This window comes from Tachypleus tridentatus, chromosome 1 (genome assembly GCF_004210375.1).
Source record: "Tachypleus tridentatus isolate NWPU-2018 chromosome 1, ASM421037v1, whole genome shotgun sequence".
Classification (NCBI taxonomy): Eukaryota; Metazoa; Arthropoda; class Merostomata; order Xiphosura; family Limulidae; genus Tachypleus; species Tachypleus tridentatus.
The window spans coordinates 70464909-70487660 of record NC_134825.1 but is presented as its reverse complement, the minus strand read 5'-3'; the positions used below and the strand labels follow the sequence as shown (position 1 = coordinate 70487660).

At 32.6% G+C, this 22752-nt stretch overlaps 2 protein-coding genes across 5 annotated transcripts in view; both read left to right on the top strand.

Annotated features, from left to right (window-relative positions):
• Positions 1-17910, top strand: part of LOC143251691 (uncharacterized) — a 76379-nt gene extending 58469 nt beyond the window's left edge. For 2 of the 3 annotated variants that reach the window (XM_076502943.1, XM_076502949.1), the window contains exons 18-21: positions 5782-8794; positions 10524-10649; positions 11020-11163; positions 14781-17910. In XM_076502943.1, the coding sequence (XP_076359058.1) occupies positions 5782-8794; positions 10524-10649; positions 11020-11163; positions 14781-14848 (3351 nt within the window). In that variant the 3' untranslated portion in view covers positions 14849-17910. Of the gene's footprint in view, positions 1-5781; positions 8795-10523; positions 10650-11019; positions 11164-11378; positions 11498-14780 lie in introns of those variants that run through there. The other variant, XM_076502954.1, reaches the window with a different exon arrangement.
• Positions 17911-18460: 550 nt separating this feature from the next.
• Positions 18461-21721, top strand: LOC143250798 (putative CENPB DNA-binding domain-containing protein 1). Of its 2 annotated transcripts, none has more exons than XM_076501846.1 (2): positions 18461-20553; positions 21618-21721. In XM_076501846.1, exon 1 carries the CDS (start codon positions 18764-18766, stop codon positions 19055-19057), a length of 294 nt encoding a protein of 97 aa, XP_076357961.1. In that variant the 5' UTR covers positions 18461-18763; the 3' UTR covers positions 19058-20553; positions 21618-21721. Both variants share the same exon structure in this region, with proteins under 2 accessions (XP_076357961.1, XP_076358046.1).
• Positions 21722-22752: the final 1031 nt, after the last annotated feature.

Here is a 22752-nt window from a genome sequence, read left to right as displayed (position 1 = left end):
TCATCTTAAATTTGCTCTGAAGCTGCTATAATTGAAATTTAATGTCAGTTTGAAATATACAATGTGGTAAGATTGTTTGGAAGCTACAGTCTTTGATTAGACTTGATATTGAAGTCATCAAATCATAGACTTATGAGCTTGACAGTTATCCTGTTTATGACACATTACCAGCTAAATTAATAATGCATATTAAGAGTATATCAGTAAAATATAAAAATTTGTCATGATATAAAATGCAAAACAAAAAACACAACCTACATTACAAGGTAAATTATCAATAATCTTAAAGGTATAGAATACAAAAGTGAAAAACCTGTAATATATGGAGGATATATACAAGTAACTACAGGGAAACCTGTTCTTTATTTTTGATGGGCGTATGAAATATATCACAAAATAAAAGCCTTTCAAATACAAACATAGAAACAGACTTTGTTTTAAACCAAATGTATTAAAGGTAATTTTAGAAAATGATAATGAACATAAATCAGGAAAGGAAATTGAAAAGTTAAAAACCAAGAAACAGAGGAAACAACTGCAGATTGTACAAGGATTATGAACAGTCACTAAAATCAAATTAAAATTTCAATATAAGAAGCGAATGAAACAAAATAAATGGCTGTTGAAGCAGAATATAATTAAAGTCAACATCATTATCAGAAAACAGTACAAAAAATTAAAAGTAAACATAATATGAAGTAACTTTCAAACTATCACACATGAAGGAAAAGTTAGTAAGAGCAAACTAGATCCTTTGGTCTGTCAACATGTACATATATTTACATATATGCATAGAGCTCAAGCATCATTTAATCGAGACTTATTAGGTCTCTTAATGTAACTGTATTTTTTTTATCTATAGTCTGAGGTTTTCTAGTTATTATCAATAGCTTGTCAACCATCAACACTTTATATTCACTGTTTGTCATCATGTGCTATTTAGATAAACCAAAAGTGAGAGAATAACACAAAATATCTTGAATATTTTTAACCTGTAAATACTGTTTTAGCTTTCAAACACTTTCAAATTCCTAGTGATCTTTTCAAGTTCTATAAATTTTACGTTTCAGGCATCACACCAAGTTACATTTGCTCTCCTAACTATTGAACCTTGACATAACCAGCAATACTTTAGACATTTCAGTGGATGGATAAAGTGTATACCTCCTGAATGGAGAAGCATTTATAATTCAAAAGTAACTTCACTGAGTTATTTGGGTTTCTTTTCTGTTTACTCTCATGTGAGGTTGGCTTTCCTTCCTTTCTTGCCAGAAGTAGAGGTATCTCTTGGATTATAACTTATTAACACCATGGTGGAAAAATGTAATTTGGAAAAAGTAAAGAAATAGATAATATCTCTTCCAAAGTAAATAGATCATGGGTGCTGTAACCAGAATTTGTTCAGTTGAGGTAGTTTGTAGTAATGTTAAGGGCCCAGCATGACCAAGCGTGTTAAGGCGTGCGACTCGTAATCTGAGGGTCGTGGGTTCGCATCCCCATGTTGCCAAACATGCTTGCTCTTTCAGCCGTGGGGGTGTTATAATGTGACTGTCAATCCCACTATTCATTGGTAAAAGAGTAGCCCAAGAGTTGGTGGTGGGTGGTGATGACTAGTTGCCTTCCCTCTAGTCTTACACTGCTAAATTAGGGACGGCTACCACAGATAGCCCTCGAGTAGCTTTGTGCGAAATTCAAAAACAAAAAAAAACAAGTAATATTAAGATTAGACCATGTGCCTGTCTGCTAGGTAGAAAGACAGTTGTAATATTTTGTTACAGTTGAAGTGAAAGTCAAGACTCAGTGTTGAAATAAATGAATAATCAAACTATTTTGTGAAGATGATCATGAGAGAAGGAACTAGCGTGGAGTACAAGAGATTGAATAAAATGAAATGAACTGTAAATAGAACTAAATGTAACTTTACTTGCAGAAGAATTAAAAACAGTGTTCTTGCAGTCAAAGGTACAGAGATAGTGAAACACTATAGCTGACTAATCAGAAAACAGACACTGGTATGCCAGTGCATTTTTTGTTCCATGTGAAGGTTGCAAAGTTATTCTTTATACACATGGTAAAGTAAAATGTAATGTAATTATTCTATGAAAACAGTCTTTTACTAGACAGGGAATGGTAAGTAAGGCACTGGACTGAATTTACCTGATGACTTCAACCAGATTTGTGCATTTCTTAATAAGAACATAGAATAATTTTAAAATTTTATAAGTATGAATTATATACTATGGGACAATGAGTTTCATAGTGTTTGTATGCTATATCAGTTAATTTTGTTGAAAAATAAGTTTACTGACTAACTGTTGGGACATAAACTGTTTGTAGTGTAAATTTGAATGAATATTTTAGGGGTAGGCTTGGTCTTATTGTTAGTGTGGTGGACTGTGAATCTGAGGGTCCATGGTTAGTGTCCCCTTGCCATTTAATTTAGCAAGTGACCAGAAATATTCCAGTTTAAAACTTGGAAAAACTTTAAAATTATTATGTCAATTTGTTTGTCAGTTCAAAATCATAAGTAGATAGCACAACTAGTTGTAGTGTAGCATTATGTGAATATGTGAAACAAAAACTGATCTTTTATGTGTATTTTAGGTAATTCTTAAATGCGTTTACTCAGGCTTTTGTACATTATTCCAGTGTCTGTCTGTTCATACTGTTTGTTAAAAAATATTGATAAAGGTTCTAATGAGATTAGGGTTTTTTGTCGTATAAGATTTTTAAAGATTCTAGTAGTACAACACCAGTATAATTTAAAATAGCTAGTTTGCAATAATTCTGTAAGAAAGTTATTATTAATTCTAGATTATTTACATAGTTATTAGTTATTTTAATTTCTATTTTAAATGTTTTTTGAATTCTTGTATTATTTTTAATGCTGTACTTACTAGAGCTGGGATATTAATTCAGTTAGTGTTATAAATTACCTATAAATATTGATTGTCATAAAATTATTAATTCAAATTATAACTGAATTGATTAATTTTGCAAAAATTATAAATTACTTGAAATTGGTGTTTCCCATCATGATTTCCAATTATTGTTTTAGATTAATTAAAATTTATTTAGCTTGATTGGTTGTCACAATTCCTGAAAATGACAGCAGAATTGGGATATTTTGCTGATTCTAAATAATAAACTTTGGGTACACTTCCAGCAGGAGTGTTGTGTGATTTTTTTTCTTTTTTTCTTAATCTTACCATGACAGGTCACTGGTCAAAGACCAGGTCACATCATTTCATTTGTTGACTTGCATTCAAAATTCTTTTTGAGCTACTATTTTATGAATAGTTTTGTATGAATTAGGAACTTAAATAAACAATATTGACAAGCTATAATATAACATATGGGCCTTGTATCTTTTTTCCTGCTTTTGAGATATGGCTTTTGTACTGAATCAAACATAGTGGCCCCATTCACTCTTTCCATTTTTGGAAACAGTCTGTTACATACACTTCAGTATATGACATGTGAATAACAAATGAGTAGCTTAAGATGTCCTCCTTGTGTTTTTCTCAGTTACTGTAATGTGTTAGAAGCTGTTTAAATCTTTGAACCAAGATTTCAAGGAGGCAAGTTATGTCTTAATTTGCTCAATTTCTTTTTTAAGACCTAAATACAGTTTAGTTAGTAAGCATGATAAATTACAGTGGAATTCTTTGTTATCAGTAGGTTCTACAGTAATTTAACTGTATATGTATAACCTAAAAAGAAATTTCATTTTTTTCACTTGTTAAAGTTTAAAAGGCTTAGCAACATGCATAAAGCAGCAAAGGTTGTAGTTAGAAGAAATAGTTTGCTTTCCTTCTTTATTTACTGTTCTATATTTTAAGAAAAATAAGTTTAAGAACTTTTTTGTAAATAGTCATAATCTATATACATATATATAATAATTGAAATGTGATTGTACTTTACAAAACAGTATTCCACTAAAACACAGCCATGACAAGTCACTTTGTAAAAGTCAGTTTTATAGTCTTAGGTGTGGTAACACAAGTGTATTTACACCTTGTCATTCAAATTTCTGTAATGTTAACCAGGCATGACTGAAAGATTAATATAATAAAAATAATAAGTATAGGTGTATAACATTATGAAACATTTAGGTTATTTGTAGTCATTCTAAGATGAAAAAAACATTATAATTACTAATTTTTTTTATGGTGGTTATGAGATCAGTGAAATTGCCAAGCCCCATGTAATTAAGGTAGAGAAAATAACACAAAATATCAAGTCTTACTGTAAACAAATGTTTAGGGGGTTTTAGAGATTATACAAATAATATGTTTAATCATAATATGAAAATAACTTTGCTTTTGGACAATTTAACGAAACAGAGTCAATATATTCACAAACAGATCTTTAGTAAAAATACTTTATTAAAAAATTGGATTTTTTGTATACAGAAAGTTTGCAATATTTACTAAAATTCTATCAAATTTTATGAAGTAGCATGCACTGCATCAAAAGTTATAGCATAAATACTTAACACATGCAAATATGTATAGAAGCTTGTGTATTATACCAAGACTGTTAAAGGGTTAACAGGGGAAAAGACTTGTGCTTTTAAGTTTGTCTTTTGGATACTGAAGTTGTGCCTGAAATATTCATATACTTCATCATCTAGATGTAATTGTTTACTGTTCACCTTATGCATGATTGTCTCAATGTGATTTTTGTTTTCCCCAGATCTAAGTGTATACAACAGACGTTAATCTGTACCTTATAATAACCTGACAAGTCACCATTTTGTTAACTATTTTTCTAATCTGTAACGAGTGTCTCAAAATAATGTTTCTTATAATTAACAAAATATATTCTGTAGTTTTAGTAGTCTTGTGAAAATGTGTGGTGAGAAATTTAAATTAATTATGTTTTAGCTTGTTTAAAGTTTTGTAATTCATTGAGATATAATACAATTTAACTTACAACAATTTGGGATTATAGAAATAACTTATTCCAAAATTCTTTTACCTGAAGATGTCTATCAGACTAAATGAAAGGTAGTTTGAAAATGTCTTAAAGAAAATATGAAACAATCTGAAAATAAATTAGTCTCAAGTGAGAATAATCTGTTAATTGAGTATAATATATTTATGAGTTCAGTGATTAATTATTGAGCAAGTTGTACTAATTATCTTGTTTGTAACATCTGTTTTGAAATAGTTTTTTTAACCTATGATTTTAATGTAATTATTATGGGTAATTTATATTTGTCTTGTAGTTTTTAAAAATACACTAACAGTTTTCAATACCTGAAGTCATAGAGCTTAAATATATGATTTAGTGGGACTTGTGATAATTAACCTTGTTTAAAACTACAGATTCCAGGTGGTTATGAAATGGGTTTTTTGCTACTTAGTATAGGCATCTATATTTTTAACATAAAACTGTTTCAATTCTGGTTTCTCATCATTGAGTCATATAAAGAAATATGTGATTCTGAAATAATTAAGTTGTATATTTAGAGCATATGAGCTCTCACTTATAAACCAGTTTCACAATGTAATAAGCTAAGTATTAAAGTTCATATCTCTCATCAGTAGAATGGAACTTGATTTTAAATATTCAGTGTACGATGACGAAAATAATGATGAATAGACTTCTAGTGAGTTATCAGTTAAATCACTTATAACTAGTGAAAAACTAAATTTTAAATTAGAATATTAGGTAAAAGTTAATATTTTAAAAATACATTTAAAATTATTATCAATGATTCTGTTTACCTCTGCATTTTTGAATATCTGATTTTCACTGATTTATGTTCTATAGATAAAAAGCATGAGGAAAGTTTTATCAAGAGAAAAAGTTTCAAAGTTATCTGTTTCTGGAAAAGAAACTAAGTCAAGTTATGTGGAACCCCAGCACTCTGTAGATGATGTTGATGAACAGGCAGATCCAGATTTATCATCAGATGCACAGAGAAGTATCAGATCTGTACAGTCTGGCCAAACCAGAAGACCCTTTACACGCAGTAGGTCTGAACTATCTATTTCATCTTTGACTGATTTGACTGATCGTTCTTTTGATGGGTGTGAAACTGAGGTATTTGGTGAAATGAAGAAGAATCGGAAAGATCAGGAAGACTCAAATGAACAAGTTGAAATAGAAGGTGAAGCACAAGAAGGCACAAAGTTCACTGATTCGGATGAAAATACATTATGCAGTAACCTAGAAGCAAACATGGAGGAAACTAGTAGTGCAGAAGATGAAAAGATAAAAATGGTCACTTCAGATAAGAAAATAGAATTTCAACAGTGTTCTTTTGAGGAGAAGATTGATAGTGAAGAAGAAAGAAGTAACTCAGATCCCTTCAATAAAGAAATTATAAGTAATGCAAAGGAAAAAAAGGATTTTTCTGATTTTTTACCCAAAGAAGTGGAAGATGGTGAAATAGAAAAAGTGAAAAGCCAGATTTGTAAATCTGATGATAAGTTGCACACAGAGAAGATCAGTGTTGATGATTTACTAGTTGCACCATTGTGCAAAGATTCAAATATATTGCTTGAAGATACTAAACTGGACGTTGAATCTCAAGTTACAACGTCTAGCTTAGACTCTGATAATAAACATAATGTGGCATGTGTTGAGAAAAAGGGAGCTGTCCTTTGCTGTGGAAATAATGACATGGAAATGAATCTTCAAAAAGATGGCAAAGTTTCTCCCAAGTTTTTCACTGAAGAATGTATGAAGGTTCCAAAAAAACCCTTAAATTTAGAAACGAAAAAGAGTGAACAACTATTGAATAAAAAGACTGGCTTTCAGGCTGTTGTTTTAAAATCAGAAGTGGAAGATGATAACAATCTGACTCTGGCTATTGAAAATCATGAAGCAGGTGATATAAAGAATGAAATTATGATTCACCCTCAAGATGAAACAGTTCATACACAGTCAGAGACTGTGCCTTCAAAAGATGTTCTTAATGACTGTGAGTCATCATTGCAGAAACTGCATAGTAGCAGTGACTGTGAGGAACACTGTGGAAGCGAGGCACTTCAAGATACTGAGAGTGACTCCATTAAACAAGAAAGTGATGGTCTACCTATGAAGCCTATCTTAGTAGACAAAGTAAACAAGGAGGAGATAACTCCTGACATTCTTCTGACTACCCAAAATGTAGTTAGCTGTCCTGAGACAGAAGTGCAGACAAATGAGTTAGTAGTTTCTGATGGTACAGGTAGTCATGGAGATTGTTTTGATGAAAGTACTATGGTAGAACCAAAAGATGCAGAAGAGATGCACCTTGATGAATTGGATATCGAAAAGAAAATTGGGTTGGAGACAAAGAGCATTGAAAGTGCAGAGAAAAGCTGTGATGAACCAAAAGAAAATTTGATTGATGGAGTTGCAGAAAATTCCCAAGAAGTTTGTGTATCTACTTCTAGAAAAGAAAGTAAGAAAAAGAAAACAAAACTCTCAAAACAAGTGAAAAAAAGTATGTCATTGTTGAATTCATTGGAAATGAAATGTAAAGGGAAAGGAAAAACAAAAAAGAATGTTGAAGGAGAGGACATTGAGTACAAAAACAAGCAGATAAAACCCAAGTCAAAGAAACTAAAAGAAAAAAAAAAGGTTAAGGAAGGAAAGTCTGATAATTGTGATATAAAAACAGAAGAGAAAGAGTGCTTGCCTTCTGTCTATAAGTTTGTGGATGTGGCCAGAGAGTTTGCTGCAACTGATAACACAGAGACAGGAGGAGAAAAATCTAAAAAGAAAGATAAAAAGAAAAAGGAAAGCAAAAAACAGCTGAAAACGTTTGATCCTAATGAAGATATATGGGATGATAAAAATTTGTCTAAGAAAGAAAAGAAAAGGGTAAAAAAGATCAAAGAGAAGCCAGAGGCCTACAATGTTTTAGCATTGTTGGAAAAAAAAGTAAAAAAGAAAAAAAAGGGAATAAAATCCCATGGTCAAAACTCTTCAAGTGTTGTCAGTAAAATTCTTAAAGGTGATACAGCTACTGAAAGCAGAAAGCAGACCAGGAAGGAAAAAAAGAAGAAAAAAGCAAAATTGAAAGATTTGTTACCAATAAAAAAGGATCAAGATAGTCTTCCAGTGGAAACCTCGAGTCCCAAAGAAGAAGAAGAAGAAGATAAAACATGTGAAAAAGTTGTTAAAGATGAATCATTAACTCTTGAAGATAATGAACACAAATCACTTGAAGAACACCAGTCTTCAGATAAGATCATTGAGCTACTTTGTGAAGAAAATATTCCCAGTAGTCCCAGTAATGGAGAATCTTTTCATGTAGACTGTGATCAAGACCTTCGTTTGGAAGCTTCCTCATCTGTGGATACAGAGACAAATGAACAGATGAACAAAATTTCACACACTAATGCAGATTCTCTTTTTTCATCTTTGGTTGAATTTTCATCACACCTGTCTTTGATGAATAGTGAAAGTCAGAATAAACCTGATGCTTACACTGTGTTAGAAAATACACCTCCAACCACTCCTGAAACTTTAGAATCTGTGGCCTCTAACTCTCCAGCTTATGAACAGTATGGCTCTTCTATTGAGAGTGTTTGTACATCGACCGAGACAGAATCTACTGGTGAAACAAAGGCGTCTGTCGTCCTGGAATGTGAAGATTCTTATTCTCAAGATGACAGCACGTTTTCAACCATGTGCACTAACAATGGAATTGTTACGGCTGGTGCATCAGGTTCAACAGGTAAACACAGCTGGTCCAACTCTGATGCTACATGGGAGTATCCTTCTAGGAAGTACAGGAAAAAGGCACATAAACATAACAAAGGAAAACATTCTCTTAAAATACCCAAAGGTAAGATAAACATTTTACTTAGCAAAAAAATATGTATGGGAAATATTATTGTCTGGTTGTTGCAATATTTGTTGTAGTAGTAAGTTTCAACAAAAACCTACCTTCATCTTCATATTATTAACAATTAGATAGAAGTGATTACAGTTTTGTTTAAAAACTTGAAGAATGAGCAGTTGAAAAACTGTACTTAAAATCTGACAGGAAGGAGAAGTGTATAGAATTTGTTAAGTTAATCATATGATAGAAATTTCAAGTAGTTTCTTTGTACAAACAAAACTGTGTTTGTCTCATGGGTTTGGACTGACTTGTTTATGTCACAAATTGTCTAAATAAATGGATACGTGTGTGTCTAGGTGTCTATATATGTATGTAGTACAATTTATGATAAGAAGTTATTAAGAAATGCTTATTTATACTATTCATTAAACAAAAGCATGAGTTGAGAACTTCAATTCTGTGAAAGGTTTAGTGAAGCATTTTTTATGGCTCAGTATCCATACTCTTCCTGTCTCTATGAACCTCATTGTTCATACTCTTTGGTTATTGGTACCATCCTGATCTCAACACTTAGAAATTGACATGAGTTATACCAGCTGATTGAGTTGAATAGTCTCAGATCAGTAACTGATAATTCTCAGTGCATGAAATACAATAGCTGTCTAGCCTGAAAAGGTTGTAATTATGGATTAAAAATTTTGTATGTTAACTAACAGATAAAACAACATGCATGTTTTACAGGGTTACTGTTTTAAGAATATGGGAGTTATATATGTATTAGGAAATTGGGTATGATCAGTGAAGACAAGTCTCATGGAACTGGATAAAATTAATTTGCTCCTTTTCATTTTCAATGTTACACATTGTGACACATGAAATTATATATTTTGTAGGCATTAGCTGCTTACTTGTAAAACAGATGCTTGTGATTCATAATTCAATTCTTTATGCTTGTTCAGAATATAGATAATATTTTAAGACATTTTGTTTCATGTTTGTTCAATGTTACACATTGTGACACATGAAATTGTATATTTTGTAGGCATTAGCTGCTTACTTGTAAAACAGATGCTTGTGATTCATAATTCAATTCTTTATGCTTGTTCAGAATATAGATAATATTTTAAGACATTTTGTTTCATGTTTGTTATTTCACCAAACTGCAAAGCAATGTTAATTTGATGAGATCAACAGTTATAATGTTCTGATATCTGTGTGCTTACTCACTGGAAGGAAAGTAATATTTTGGGTAATATGTATATGAATTATGTGTGTGTGTAACCAAAATACACAGTTCATTATAAGGTATATATATTACCTGAGAAGTTACACTTGCCTTCTAGTGGATTTTGAATATTAAATGTACAGACTGGTTAAAGGTGCATGTGCAGTACTGAAAAGAAGAGTTACTTCTTAATAGTCGTAGTTCATTTCAAAAACCTTTGTAAAGTTTTCAGTGACAAACAAAAAGTGACAGTTCTATAGGATTTATCCTGAGCTGTATACATTACAAGTGAAATGTGCAGAACAGATTACCTATTAATATTGGATGTGAAGTCCTAATCATTGTAAAAGATGATTTGTAAAGAACACAAAATATTTGTTGTAAAATTATTCATAACCTGTAATTAAAAGTCAACTTGCATAATTTTGCAAATTGTAGACTATAAAGTCAACATTTTTAGGTGTAATAACTCATTATTAAGTCAAGCTGTGTATTTTGTTATTTCAGAAGACTCCAAGTCTACCAGTTTATCAATAAAGCATGTAAAAAGTAATGCTGTCAGCAATTCATCCCCTAGCTGTGATACATCTCGGTCTCATTGGACACCAAGGTTTAACTTCTGTGTACCACTTGGTGAGTAAGATGTAAAGTTGTTGCTCTATCTGCAGTGAAGTAATGGAAAGGTAATGGCAGTGAAAGAGACCTATACAAAAGTAGGGTTAGCTAACTGAAACTTCTGTTTGATTACTTAATCCATCATATGATTTTGTTTATGAAGTAATGTCAATTTATTCTCTAAAATATTAGAGAAAGAGGTGCATTTAAATTCTCCCTCATTTAATATAATGTCAAGAATTGTAATGAATTATTTGCACAACCCTGTAAAATGTAATTTGCATTTTTTTAGACTTATCAGGTTCAAATAAACTGAATCTGAAGTCTCTTTTTACAAACCATAACCAATTTAACTGGTTAACTGTGTTTGTTGTGTTTTTGTTTTTAGATGACTACAAGGATGCTGATGAACGAATTGCAATCTTGCAGGAAAAGTTGTCTGAACTTAAAAAAACATATATGGCCCTGAAAGCTGAAGTAGCTTTGATTGACAGGCGTAGGAAGAAAGCTAAGAAGAAGGAAAAAGAAGCTGGTATTTGAGAATTTGCACAATTGAATAATAATGTGATAACTTTTTAATTTTAATAAATAACATGTGGAAAGTAGAGAAATTTTTTATAGATTTTTAACCTAGATATGCAGCATTTTCATTAAGCATTAAATTTTGAGCAGGGACTGTTTTAGAAGCTGGTTTAAGTAGATGTTTGTAAGCTGCAGATAAAATTTGTCCTCTCCACCTACTTTCAGGATCATTTGTCTAGTCAATTTTTGTATAACTGGTGGACTTGTTTATAATCTAGAAGGAAAAAAAGAATTTTCTCTGACTGGTGGTTTATGTAAATGAAATCAACAGAATTTCTTAGTAAGTGGGTGTCTTATTTTGGTGTTCCTAATGCTAAATGATTTTCTTAAACTTGTTTGAAAGATTGATAAATTATAGTTATTTGGTAATATTTTATTCTTATGACTGAGAGTATTATAGCAATCGAACCATAAAATTAAAAGGAACAGATGTAGAGAAAACTTTTGATATTCATTTAGAGGTCATATAGGTTATACAAATGAAATGAAATGAAAATAAGCATTTTTAGCATGAATGGTTCAGTAAAAGCTTCAGAAATGCACAGAAGAAGAATATTTAGTAAAATTACCTTATTACAAATATCATACTTGTAACAGACTTGTAATGTTTACTATCAGGTCATCTCTTAATAATGTCTGATTTTAGGTTCAGAAAAAGGGAAAGGATTTCAAATGCTTTTAATGTTATTTAATCAATAATGCATGTTCCATTATTATTAATTACTTCCTGCCAATGATTTACAATCTTCTGAATGCCACTTTTATAAAATTCTTGGGGTTTGGAGGAAAAGAATGTAGAGAGGGTAGTTTTTGACATTCTCGTGTGTTCTGAGCTCTTTCCATCAAGATAGTTCTGCAAACTTCGAAATAGACAATAATCAGATGGGGCAAGGTCTGGAGGGTAAGGAGGATGTGGAAGTTTTTTTCCAGTTTAGCTCTTTTAATCTTTGCAGATGTGATTCTTGCTGTATGGGGCTGTGCATTATCTTGGTGTAACACAACACCTTTACGATTGATCAAAGCAGAAATCTGATGTAATCATTACATTGAGTGGCAGCAACTCAAAGTGGATTACACCAACAAAACTACATCAAATGCTTAACAAGACTTTCCCTGGGTGGAGGTCCATTTTGGGCTGTACTTTAGCCAGTTTACCTGCACTGAGCCATTGTTTGTAGCACTTAACATTTTTATGAAATATCCACATTTCATCTCCAGTCACTATCCTGTCCAAAAAAGGTGACTTGTGTTCACAAGAGTGCAGAGAAGTGCAAATGTTCACTCTTGCTCCTAGGATGGATGCTGTCAAATTATGGGGGACCCATTTTCCAAGTTTTGACACCTTTCCAAGCTGTTGCAGATGATGGGGAACTGTTGAATGAGTTGAATTAGCTTTTGTGCCAGTTCTTCAGTTGTTACAGCACAATCTTCATCAAGTGCAGCTCGCAGCAAGTCATCATTAAACTCAACAGGACAACCTGAATGTGACTCATTACTTAAGCTGTAGTCACCTGATTCGAACTTCTGAAACCACCTTAGACATTTTCTTTTATTGAGAGACTCCACACCATAAACACCTTGAACGTTTCATGTAGTTTCTGCTTCACTATTGCCCTTTTTAAACTCATAAAGCATTATATGTCTAATGTGCTCCTCAGACACATCCATCCTCATAAGGGTTTATTTGATTAATGATCTGAAAAAGTGGAGTTGAGTTAGTTTTCTTTATTTGTCTGAACATTTTGATATACATCCTACTACATATTTTAGTCATTAAAGCCTTCTACAATGAGAGAAGTGATAATGTACTTTTCTGTATTAAATTTTTGGACATTACTCATGGGATGACCAGATAAAAGCTCGCTTGCCAAATTTTGTCTAGACACACAGTACATTCAGAATTATAGTAAAGATGAGTATGCATAGTCACAGATACAGGGTTTGTCAACTTGACTGAGCATGTTATTGATTTATTAAAATATAAAAGTGAATAAATGTCAGTTTCATTTTGTATTGGTATTGATAAGGCAATTAGTAATAGGTCACTCTGACTGGCAATGGTTTTTCATAACACAGAGGTTAAACATTTGTTGCTTAAAGTGGATTGTACTATTTATGTTTGTTAGGCCTGATTGACATAGTGTTATAGAATGTTTAAGGTTTCTGAAAGATCACTTCAATACAAACTACCCCAATCAGTTAGTGAGCAGCTCTTAAGCTCAGGTTTTAAAAGATATCAGTTGAATGATATGAACAACATTAATTACATTACTGTTGTGGAGATCAGTTATCAGTCAATGTCTTTAACAGCTTGTAGCAGAAACAGTTCTTCTCAGGATTTCCTGAAGAGGGCAGTGGTGTGACTTGGTCCTTGGTCATCTTGGTAGAAAAGCTGGTGTACATTCCACTCTTATTGAGTTTTTTCTATTAGGAGTTGAACAAGCTGTTTGAGTACTTTCAAGAGTAGAATCCAGGTTTTGCTATTTTTTGTGATAGGTAGTCTGAGTATGTTACGAATTAGAAGACATCTTTTACTTGTGTGGCTTTGATCAATTGAATTATAGTATTATTACATTATATTGTATGTCTTTCTCTGGAATGATGGGCTACTGCAAACCGATTAGTGTTACAGAGTTATTTTTATTTCTCTCTTTTATTGAGTTCATATTCACAATAGATGTCATAATGGTTTTTATACTCTAGTGGTGTGAACACTTGACACAAACTCTTGGTAAAATAGACCATTTCTCTTACCAAGAAACTACATACATAATGAAGCTTTAGAAACAAACTTGTGTTAATCTAGCAGCATTTCAAAACATCTTAAGGCAGTTTATTTAAATTCAGATTAAGGTTTTTTCCCAAGACAGATATTAGATGTTATTTGTTTCAACCACTGTTCTACACATTTTGTGATGTGGCATGTTAAGTTATTATGCTCAAATAAAGTGAACGTTAATTTTTCATAGAAATAATTAATGCAAACAGAGCAGTATTTTTCATAACATCTGTGAGTGAAACAAAGCCAAAACAGACCTTAATTATCACTTTTTTCTTACTAGTTTCACTATATATAAAAGCCGGAGTATTGCCCACAGTTTTTCAGAATTGTAATAGTTCACACTTCAGGGTTTGAAGTAACATATAGCAGTTTTTTTATGTATGTGTACATAACAAAAAGAAAATGTTTCAGGTAGATCTGTTAATATATTAGCTACGTGACTTATCAAAGTATAAGATTAGAAATGTGATATAAATTATGTAATGCACATATAGCAAAACACATTTGGTTTTGCTTCAGTATTTGGGGGGATTCTTTAGTTTTTCATTAGATCAATCAACCCTATTAAATTTTAATTTTCTTATTGCTAATTGTTGTATACTTTTTGTGCAGGGGTGCTAGTTAGTTAATTTTTCTAGAATATTCTAAATACCACCACAAGTTTGAGTCATTTTTCATTGTTAATCATATTAACTTTGCTTTTATTTTCGATATAATTTTGTAAATTTTTTTGGTTTGTTTTAAATAAATTTCAACATCATTGATTATTATTACTTGTACTACAGATGGAGAAGCATCCAATGGACCATCCAGTCTTTCTGTCCCTCTTGCAGAACACCAGTTATCATCATAACACAACCTACACAGCATCGTTATTGTTCACAAACCCCTTGTACAGTTTTTTCACCTTACCTGAAAGCAAGATTCCTGTTGCTTTGTACATAATGTCATTACAACCTAGTGATATCCTAGTCTAGGTTTTAAAATAAGACATTTTATATCTTTGAAAATATGTACTCAACCGGGTACAGTTTGGTTCCTGATGTCAAACAAGAACAGTTATTGGATGTATTTAGTCTACTGAGAGTTGACTACTTGAATGTGACTGGTTATGTTACAGTACATCTTCATTGACTACTGAAACTTGCAATTTTTTCTTCTGTATGTGTATTTACTGCACTGTAAATAATATAAAAACATATCTATCATGCGTATGTTGTGCAAAGAAGCATTGAGTTTGAGATGAAAAACACAACCTTCCCCAGTAAAAATCAAATAACTAAAAGAAAAAGCTATGTGTACTGTATAATGAAATGAAAGTTAAGCTAAAACAAATAATATAAACTTGGAAATTTAAAAAGAATATGTGACATTTTCCATTGCTCCTATACTTGTTATAATACTATGAAGCAGGAAAAACCTAATGATACTTGTAATTAAATATGCTGAAATCCTCTTATTTTGAGGTGTTTTTTTTTTAGCTTATAAGCAACATATCACTGCTTAAAGGGACATTTCTAAATACGTTTTAGATGTAATGTTTTTATTTGTTGTCAATTCATCAAACTTCTTCAGTGTTTAGATAACATCTGCAAATGTCAAGTTAGAAACGATTTGTCCAGTGGTCATTCCATTGGTAGTATGGTTTTGTATGTTTGAAACCTGGCAAACAATGTTAGCCAGTCTGAAATACACAGGTTATAAAACACAACTAGCATTGTTACTGGAAATTAAAATGTTTTAATTCACACTGTGTGAAAGGGTTTATAAGTTACTCCTTAATGGTGTGAATGTTCTGATCTGGAAGTCATCTTATAATTTGTTTTAGCATTGAGCCCAAATTACTAAAGTCAACTTAATTTGATATCGGTTTTCAACTCTCAGTAGGCTCTTTGTGTTCAAAGAATGAATGAATGAAATTAATAATTTATGTATTTTTATAATGAGATTTTCAATGAAAAAGAAATCAGTTTTATATGTCATCATCAGGCAAGAAACCTTTTAAAGTTGGATTTTATAATATAATTCTCCTCCTTTCTCAATAGCAAAGGAAAAAAAACCATTTGCAACACACATGCAACTACCATAACATATACATGTTATAAAATTTGTCTTTATTGTTTTACAATCGAGAGCCCACTAAGACCCTACCTGCCAAGACTTTCTTTTGTTAAAATGTTCAAATTTTAAATGTTTTAATGGCTTTTAGATTGATTTTTAATCTATTTTTACATCATGGAGGAGATTCCTCCACTCACTTTTGGACAAACTTCTTTCTCTGAAATTCCAGGTAGATATTTTTTAATAATATTATGATTGTCTTTTCGAATTTTGAATAGACTATTTTAAACAATGTTTGGTCTTGAAGTGGAAAGTTCTAGATGTTATGTAAGTATCTACCTTCACCGTTTTCTGTGTTTTCATCATGTAAGTCTGTGCTTGAGAAAGTAAATTAAAATTGTTCATATTTTTCTACTTATGTAAAGATTAAAATTTTTTTTATGTCATGTTTACCATTGTTTCTGTTGCCCTGTAGAAGAACAGATAAAAATGTGGATAGACAGTTGTTTTTGGTATTGTAACAGTTAATTAAGTTTTAAGAATTGTCTACATATGGTAACTACAACAAGTGAAAGTCGAAATGTTAATTTATCTGGACATGTCTGATATTAAGGGCAGAGAACTGAAAATTAACACAAGTTCATAATCTGGATACTTTCAGTATTCTGTAATGATCAAAATATGTTAGTCAGTATGTAAACGCTACATGGTTATAGACTCAAACTTTGGTCAATAAGGTACAAAATGAAGTGTAAACACATTGTGGTGGTGTGAATGTTACATTTCTGTTACCTTCAGTATGTTACCATTGTCTTGAAGTTATTCAGTTTCTGTAATAATTGAAGTACAGTGTCCACATATGTTTTGATTGTTTACAGATTGGTCTGTGAAATGTGTTTTAGTAATAAATAAATAGGAACTGGACTTGGTTGAAACAGCTAAATGCATTTGTAATTTTTATACTTGTATGTTGATAGTTTTGAACAATTTAAGTTTGTGAACGAAGAACGTGTAAAAGTTTCAGTTTTACATTGTTATTGTTTTATTTACTGGTAGAAAAGTATTCAATATAAACACAGTGACTATTTTACTAACTGGTCTCACCAGTTTCTGAAAAGTTAAAGAAATTTCAGATGTGAAAAAAATAATTTAAAAGTCTACTGTATCTTTAATCGCATATTTTGTAGTTTCTTTGTAAAATAAATGAAATCAGATCAGTGTTTTTAGGGTCAGTAAGAAACTATGTATGTTCGTTTGTGTACATTTGGTAAACAGATTTATTGTTTTCGGTACTTCCTCAGGAGGAAAAAGTGTTTAGAAATATATAATCTTTTGAAGTTTATTACATAAAATAACAAATGTGAAATTGAACGCTTGATTGATATACCAAATTTAGAAGTTTATCACATAGAATGGCATACCAAATGTTGAAAAAGGACATTTGATTGATATACCAGATTTTCTAGGTAAATACAAAAACTTTATTTTTCGCAGTGGGAAAAAATGTAATTCTATACAACTCAACCTTTACTTCTACAATTAACACCCCACCAACCCACCTTTGCGCGCGCGCACACAGTTCTGTGACTACAGAGTACGTGGAGTATTTTGTAGCCAGTTTCCTACTCTGAAAATTAAAAGTTTTGTTGTATACTTTTATGATGCATTTAAGTACCTAAGAATTGATGCATGATTTTGGAGGTGAAATGTTGCTTTTAAAGGTTTTTCATATGAAACAATTGTGTATGCTTAGTTGATAAACATTTAATGGAAATGGCCTTCTTATTTATTAGTACGTTGAAAATGTAAAGTCATGTCAGTATATGTAAATAAATAGTTTCTTACAACCACAAAGAGACGTATGAGTGCTACAAACTTATCTAATGTGGTGATTTTCGTTGTTTCATATTCTTTGTTGCTTAAGTTTTTAGAGTATACATGATTTTTTGCTTTCTTGAAATGCCCGATAACCAATTTTTTTGTTTTTTAATATCCGTGAATATTACCTGTCATAAAAAATCTTTCACAGAAAAATCATGAATTTACTCTTGTAGGATCAATGTAAGATGGCGTATATTATTAATAATTCGTATACAAACTGTTTTCTTCTGAAACTTAACAGACACGGTGTATTTACTTGAATACGGACTTTCACACAAGTTCGGATTTAAACCTTTTATCAAGTAGAATAGTGTGTTCTTATCATAAAGATTAATCGAATAAATCGTCTGTTTACTTTTGAGCACTACATGAAGACAAGCGAGTGTCCGTTATTTTTAAACTTAAAATTAGTTTAAAATTGTGTTTATTCAGCACTTTTATTATTTTTTTTATAAATAATATACTTTCTTAATTATATTACGTTTTCTCTTCCCTCTTTTATTATTATTTAAAGGAGCAGTAATTCACCCAAATTATATGTACAGTACCTCGGTTCTAGAACGACTCCCTTCTCGAACAATTCGAACATATTGTTTAAGAAAAAAATGTCTCGGTTGTCGAACAGCAACTTGGTTCCCGAACTAAGCTGTCGTGGCCCGAACCCCCGAAATAACCCGAACGACCCTTTGACCATTTTCGGCTCACGCCAAGGTTGCCCAAAACATTTTACCCGCACCTGTCGCTCAGTCCACACCCACGCTAAAATCTGCTGTGAACGTTCTCGTTTTTCTTTTTTTTCTTAAATATTCTGATTAAATAAGCCACCATGAGGTCAAAGAAGGATAATGAAAACAGCAAACCAAAAAGAAAAGTTGTTAGAGCCACAGTAGAGGTGAAAAAAGATCTCATAGCGAATTATGAGAGTGGTGTTCGCGTGTCTGAACTTGCTACACAGTTTGGTATGGCGAAGTCTACAGTCTGTACCATACTAAAAAATAAAGAGGTAATCAAAGAAGCTGATGTTGCAAAAGGAGTGACAGTGCTTACGAAACAAAGATCACAAATAATGGAAGAGGTAGAAAAATTGTTGTTGATTTGGGTAAACGAAAACAGCTGGTGATAGCATTTGTGAGAAAGCAAAGCAGTTGCATGCTGACCTCCTGGAAAAAAAACCCTGGAACGAGTGCTGATACAAGTGATGCCTTTAAGGCTAGTAGGTGTGGTTTGAAAAACGTTGGAAGAGAAGTGGCCTATATAGTGTGGTGAGACATGGGGAGGGTGCCAGTTCTAACAAACGCGCTGCTGATAAATTTGTTAGGGAATTTAAGGACTATGTAGAAGCTGAGGGTTTTCTTTCCCAACAAGTGTTCAACTGTGATGGGACAAGCCTCTTTTGGAAGAAAATGCCAAAGAGGACCTACATCACTAAGGAGGAGAAGTCACTGCTAGGACACAAGCCAATGAAGGACAGGCTAACTCTATTGTTGTGTAATAATGCAAGTGGGGACTTAAAACTTAAGCCTTTGCTTGTGTACCATTCTGAGAACCCGAGGGTTTTAAGAAAAATAATGTCCTGAAAAGTAAACTAAATGTCATGTGGAGGGCTAATAGTAAAGTATGGGTAGACAGGCATTTTTTTATGGAGTGGGTCTATGAAGTGTTTGCCCCAAGTTTAAAGAATTACCTCACGGAAAAATAGTTGCCATTCAAGGCCCTTGTGATGGACAATGCACCTGCTCACCCACCAGGCTTGGAGGACGGATTGGTGGAGGAGTACAGTCTCATTACGATAAAGCTCTTGCCCCCTAATACGACTCATTCAGCCCATGGACCAGCAGGTTATATCGAACTTTAAGAAGCTCTACACCAAAGCACTGTTTCAAAGGTGCTTTGAAGTGATCTCTGACAGAGTTAAGCCTCAGAGAGTCCTGGAAAAATCACTTTAATATCCTCCATTGCTTGAGGATCATAGACAAAGCCTGGAGGGAAGTGTCTTTGAGGACCATGAACTCAGCCTGGAAGAAATTGTGGCCAGACTCAGTAGCAGATAGAGACTTTGGAGGTTTTGAGGCTGAGTCTGTTGTCGAGGATACTGTCTCACTAGGCAAGTGTATGGGCTTGAATGTGAGTGGTGATGATGTGGAGGAGTTGGTGGAAGACAACAACACTGAACTCACCACGGAAGAACTCCAAGACCTTCAGAAGGAGCAGCAACAGAAGGCAACTGAGAAAGTGTCTTCAGATGAGGAGGAGGGAAGGGAGGATGTTCCTAGTGTGTAGAAAACAGGGAGAGTTACAAAGCTTTGTGGAAAATTTTACCCTGACAAAGTTGTAGCAAACTGCAGCATAAACCTTTTCAATGACAATGCCATGTCTTACTTCAGAAACATTTTAAAATGCAGGCAGAAACAAACCTCATTAGACAAGTTTTTAGTGAGAAATAGGTCCAGTGAGTCTCAAGCAGGTTGTAGCGGTGCACAGAGACAGAAAAGAGAAAGAACCCCAGAAAGAGAGTTACCTGACGTTTTTATGGAAAGTGACTCCCCTTCCAAACAATACTAACTCTCCACGTTCCTCACTACCTTTCACTTACGCCATCAGCTCTCCTCAGCACAGGTAAAGTGCAGTTAAATTTTCATTTATTGTTTTTATTGTGTTTATAGTTTTTGTGGTTGATTTTATACATGTATGTAATATTTTACAGGTATAAATAAGCAATATTTTTACTTAAAATGCTTTACAATGCGTAATTTTGAAGGTCTGTAATGGATTAATTTAATTTACAGTATTTCTTATGGGAAAAATTGATTCGGTTTTCGAACAGCCTTCTGAAACGGATTAAGTGCGAGAACCAAGGTACCACTGTATATTCTAACGTAAACATATGTATCAAAAAGTAACTCTACTATAATTTTTTCCCAATAATGTTTTTACGTTAATATTTAACCATTGAAAATACTAATGTTAAATGCCTGATAGAATTTCAGCACGTTATGAAGTGATTAAATTTATTAGACGATGGTTGAACTATGGGTAGTTGTAACACATAAAAACTACAAGGTTTAACCCGTCTGTAAGTAGAATATAATAGAACTTTATTTAGAATATTTTTCAAAACTTCTGGAACAGTTGTGCTACGATTAATCACGCCCATATAAACAGAATGCAGGTAGTCATTGGATTGCTTAAATTGTCTTGTTCCAAGATTATCACTTAATACATAGGTCATTAAAGAGTGATTTTTCTTCCATTACCACACTTATGTACCGTCTCTCACTTAATAGTTTGACTGCACCTCAGTGAAGGAGTGGTCCAGAGACTTGTACAGGTTGTCATAAGCTAGGAATTAATTTCCCTTTGATCACCGATGTAAGTAATCTAGAATTGTGGGATAGCGCTCTAGGACTTGGTTCTCAAAAAGAGCGTTTTATTAATAATCCGTTTGTTTTGGATTTGAATTCGAGCGTTTTCTTTGTTTACAAAGGCTTTTTTTTATCGACTCTTCTGCACTACAGTACGTACTGTTGGCCAAGTGTACTTGGTAAATCATACAGTAAAAAGTTTGTGTAACAGTCTCGATTGTGGAACTTGTAATCTAGTAGAGCAAAATAGCATTTATAGTGTAGTCCAGTTGAACACAAGCCTAATAGTACCATACTCATTTAATAATTTTACGTAAGGACTATTGTACTGGATTGAAGACATCTGTGGATTGGATCTGCCTTAGAAAATTTTTGGACGACGTTTCGAGTTGTTCGCAAATGCAATTCAGATGTTTCAAATCAAGTAAGTTTTATTTTGTACTTCAGTATGCTTCTAAACAAGAAAAAAGACCATTGTAGTCTTTATACAAACACTTTTTTGCACATTCTGTTTGTTAAAAGATATATTTTTCCTTATTTCTTTAAATAAGAATGCTGTGTGAATAACCTTATTCTAAGTAAAGACATTATAAACGAAGACATCTTAAAAGTTGGTAAAAATGTATAAAAACGGAAAAATTAAATTAAACGGACAGAAAAGTGGTAAAAGGTAATTATAAAGATGTAGAGAGTAACGTCAGTTAAAGAAAATTGTTTTGAATTTCACGCAAAGCTACACGAGGGCTATCTGCGCTAGCTATCCTTAATTTACCAGTGAAAGACTAGAAGAAAGGCAGCTAGTCATCACCATCCACCGTCAACTCTTGGCCTACTCTTTTACCAACCAGTAGTGGGATTGACCGTCACATTATAACACCCATACGGCTGAAAAGGACGAGCATGTTTGGTGCGACCGGGATTCGAACCCGCGAACGCCTTAACACGCTTGGCCATGCCGGGCCCACACAAGTTGTGAAAACGTTCTTGTAGCTTGCACATGGTGTCGATGAATTCTTCGTTGAGGTGGGTTGGCAATAGCTTTCTGTTGTATAATGGTGTTTACTGTCGCTTAAATAAAGACGCAGCTGAAGGGATCAGATTTTATTATGTGGAAGCGCTTCTAAATACATGTGTTCGTATTGTGGCTTTTTTTCCTGGATTCGAAAGATCATATTTCTTTAAATATTTTCTGTTGAATACTAATTTCCAAAATAACTTTTGAATAAAACAAAACTATTTAGATATGTCATTTCTCATTTTTATCAACGTTTTTTTTATAAATTCAGCACGGTTACTATCCATTGTCTGTAAAGGACTTGTGGTCACCTCTGTGTTGCAAGAATTGAGGTAGATTTAGAACTTACAAATGTAACTATTTTTAAGCGCTTAAGAATTATTCAAACTTAATACAACGAAAGAGTACTCAGTGATGTCGAGAAAACCCAGTTGTAGA

Bases quoted from the DNA above. Each gene is read 5' to 3' on its own strand.
- LOC143250798 (XM_076501846.1), top strand. From the start codon at position 18,764: ATGAGGTCAAAGAAGGATAATGAAAACAGCAAACCAAAAAGAAAAGTT.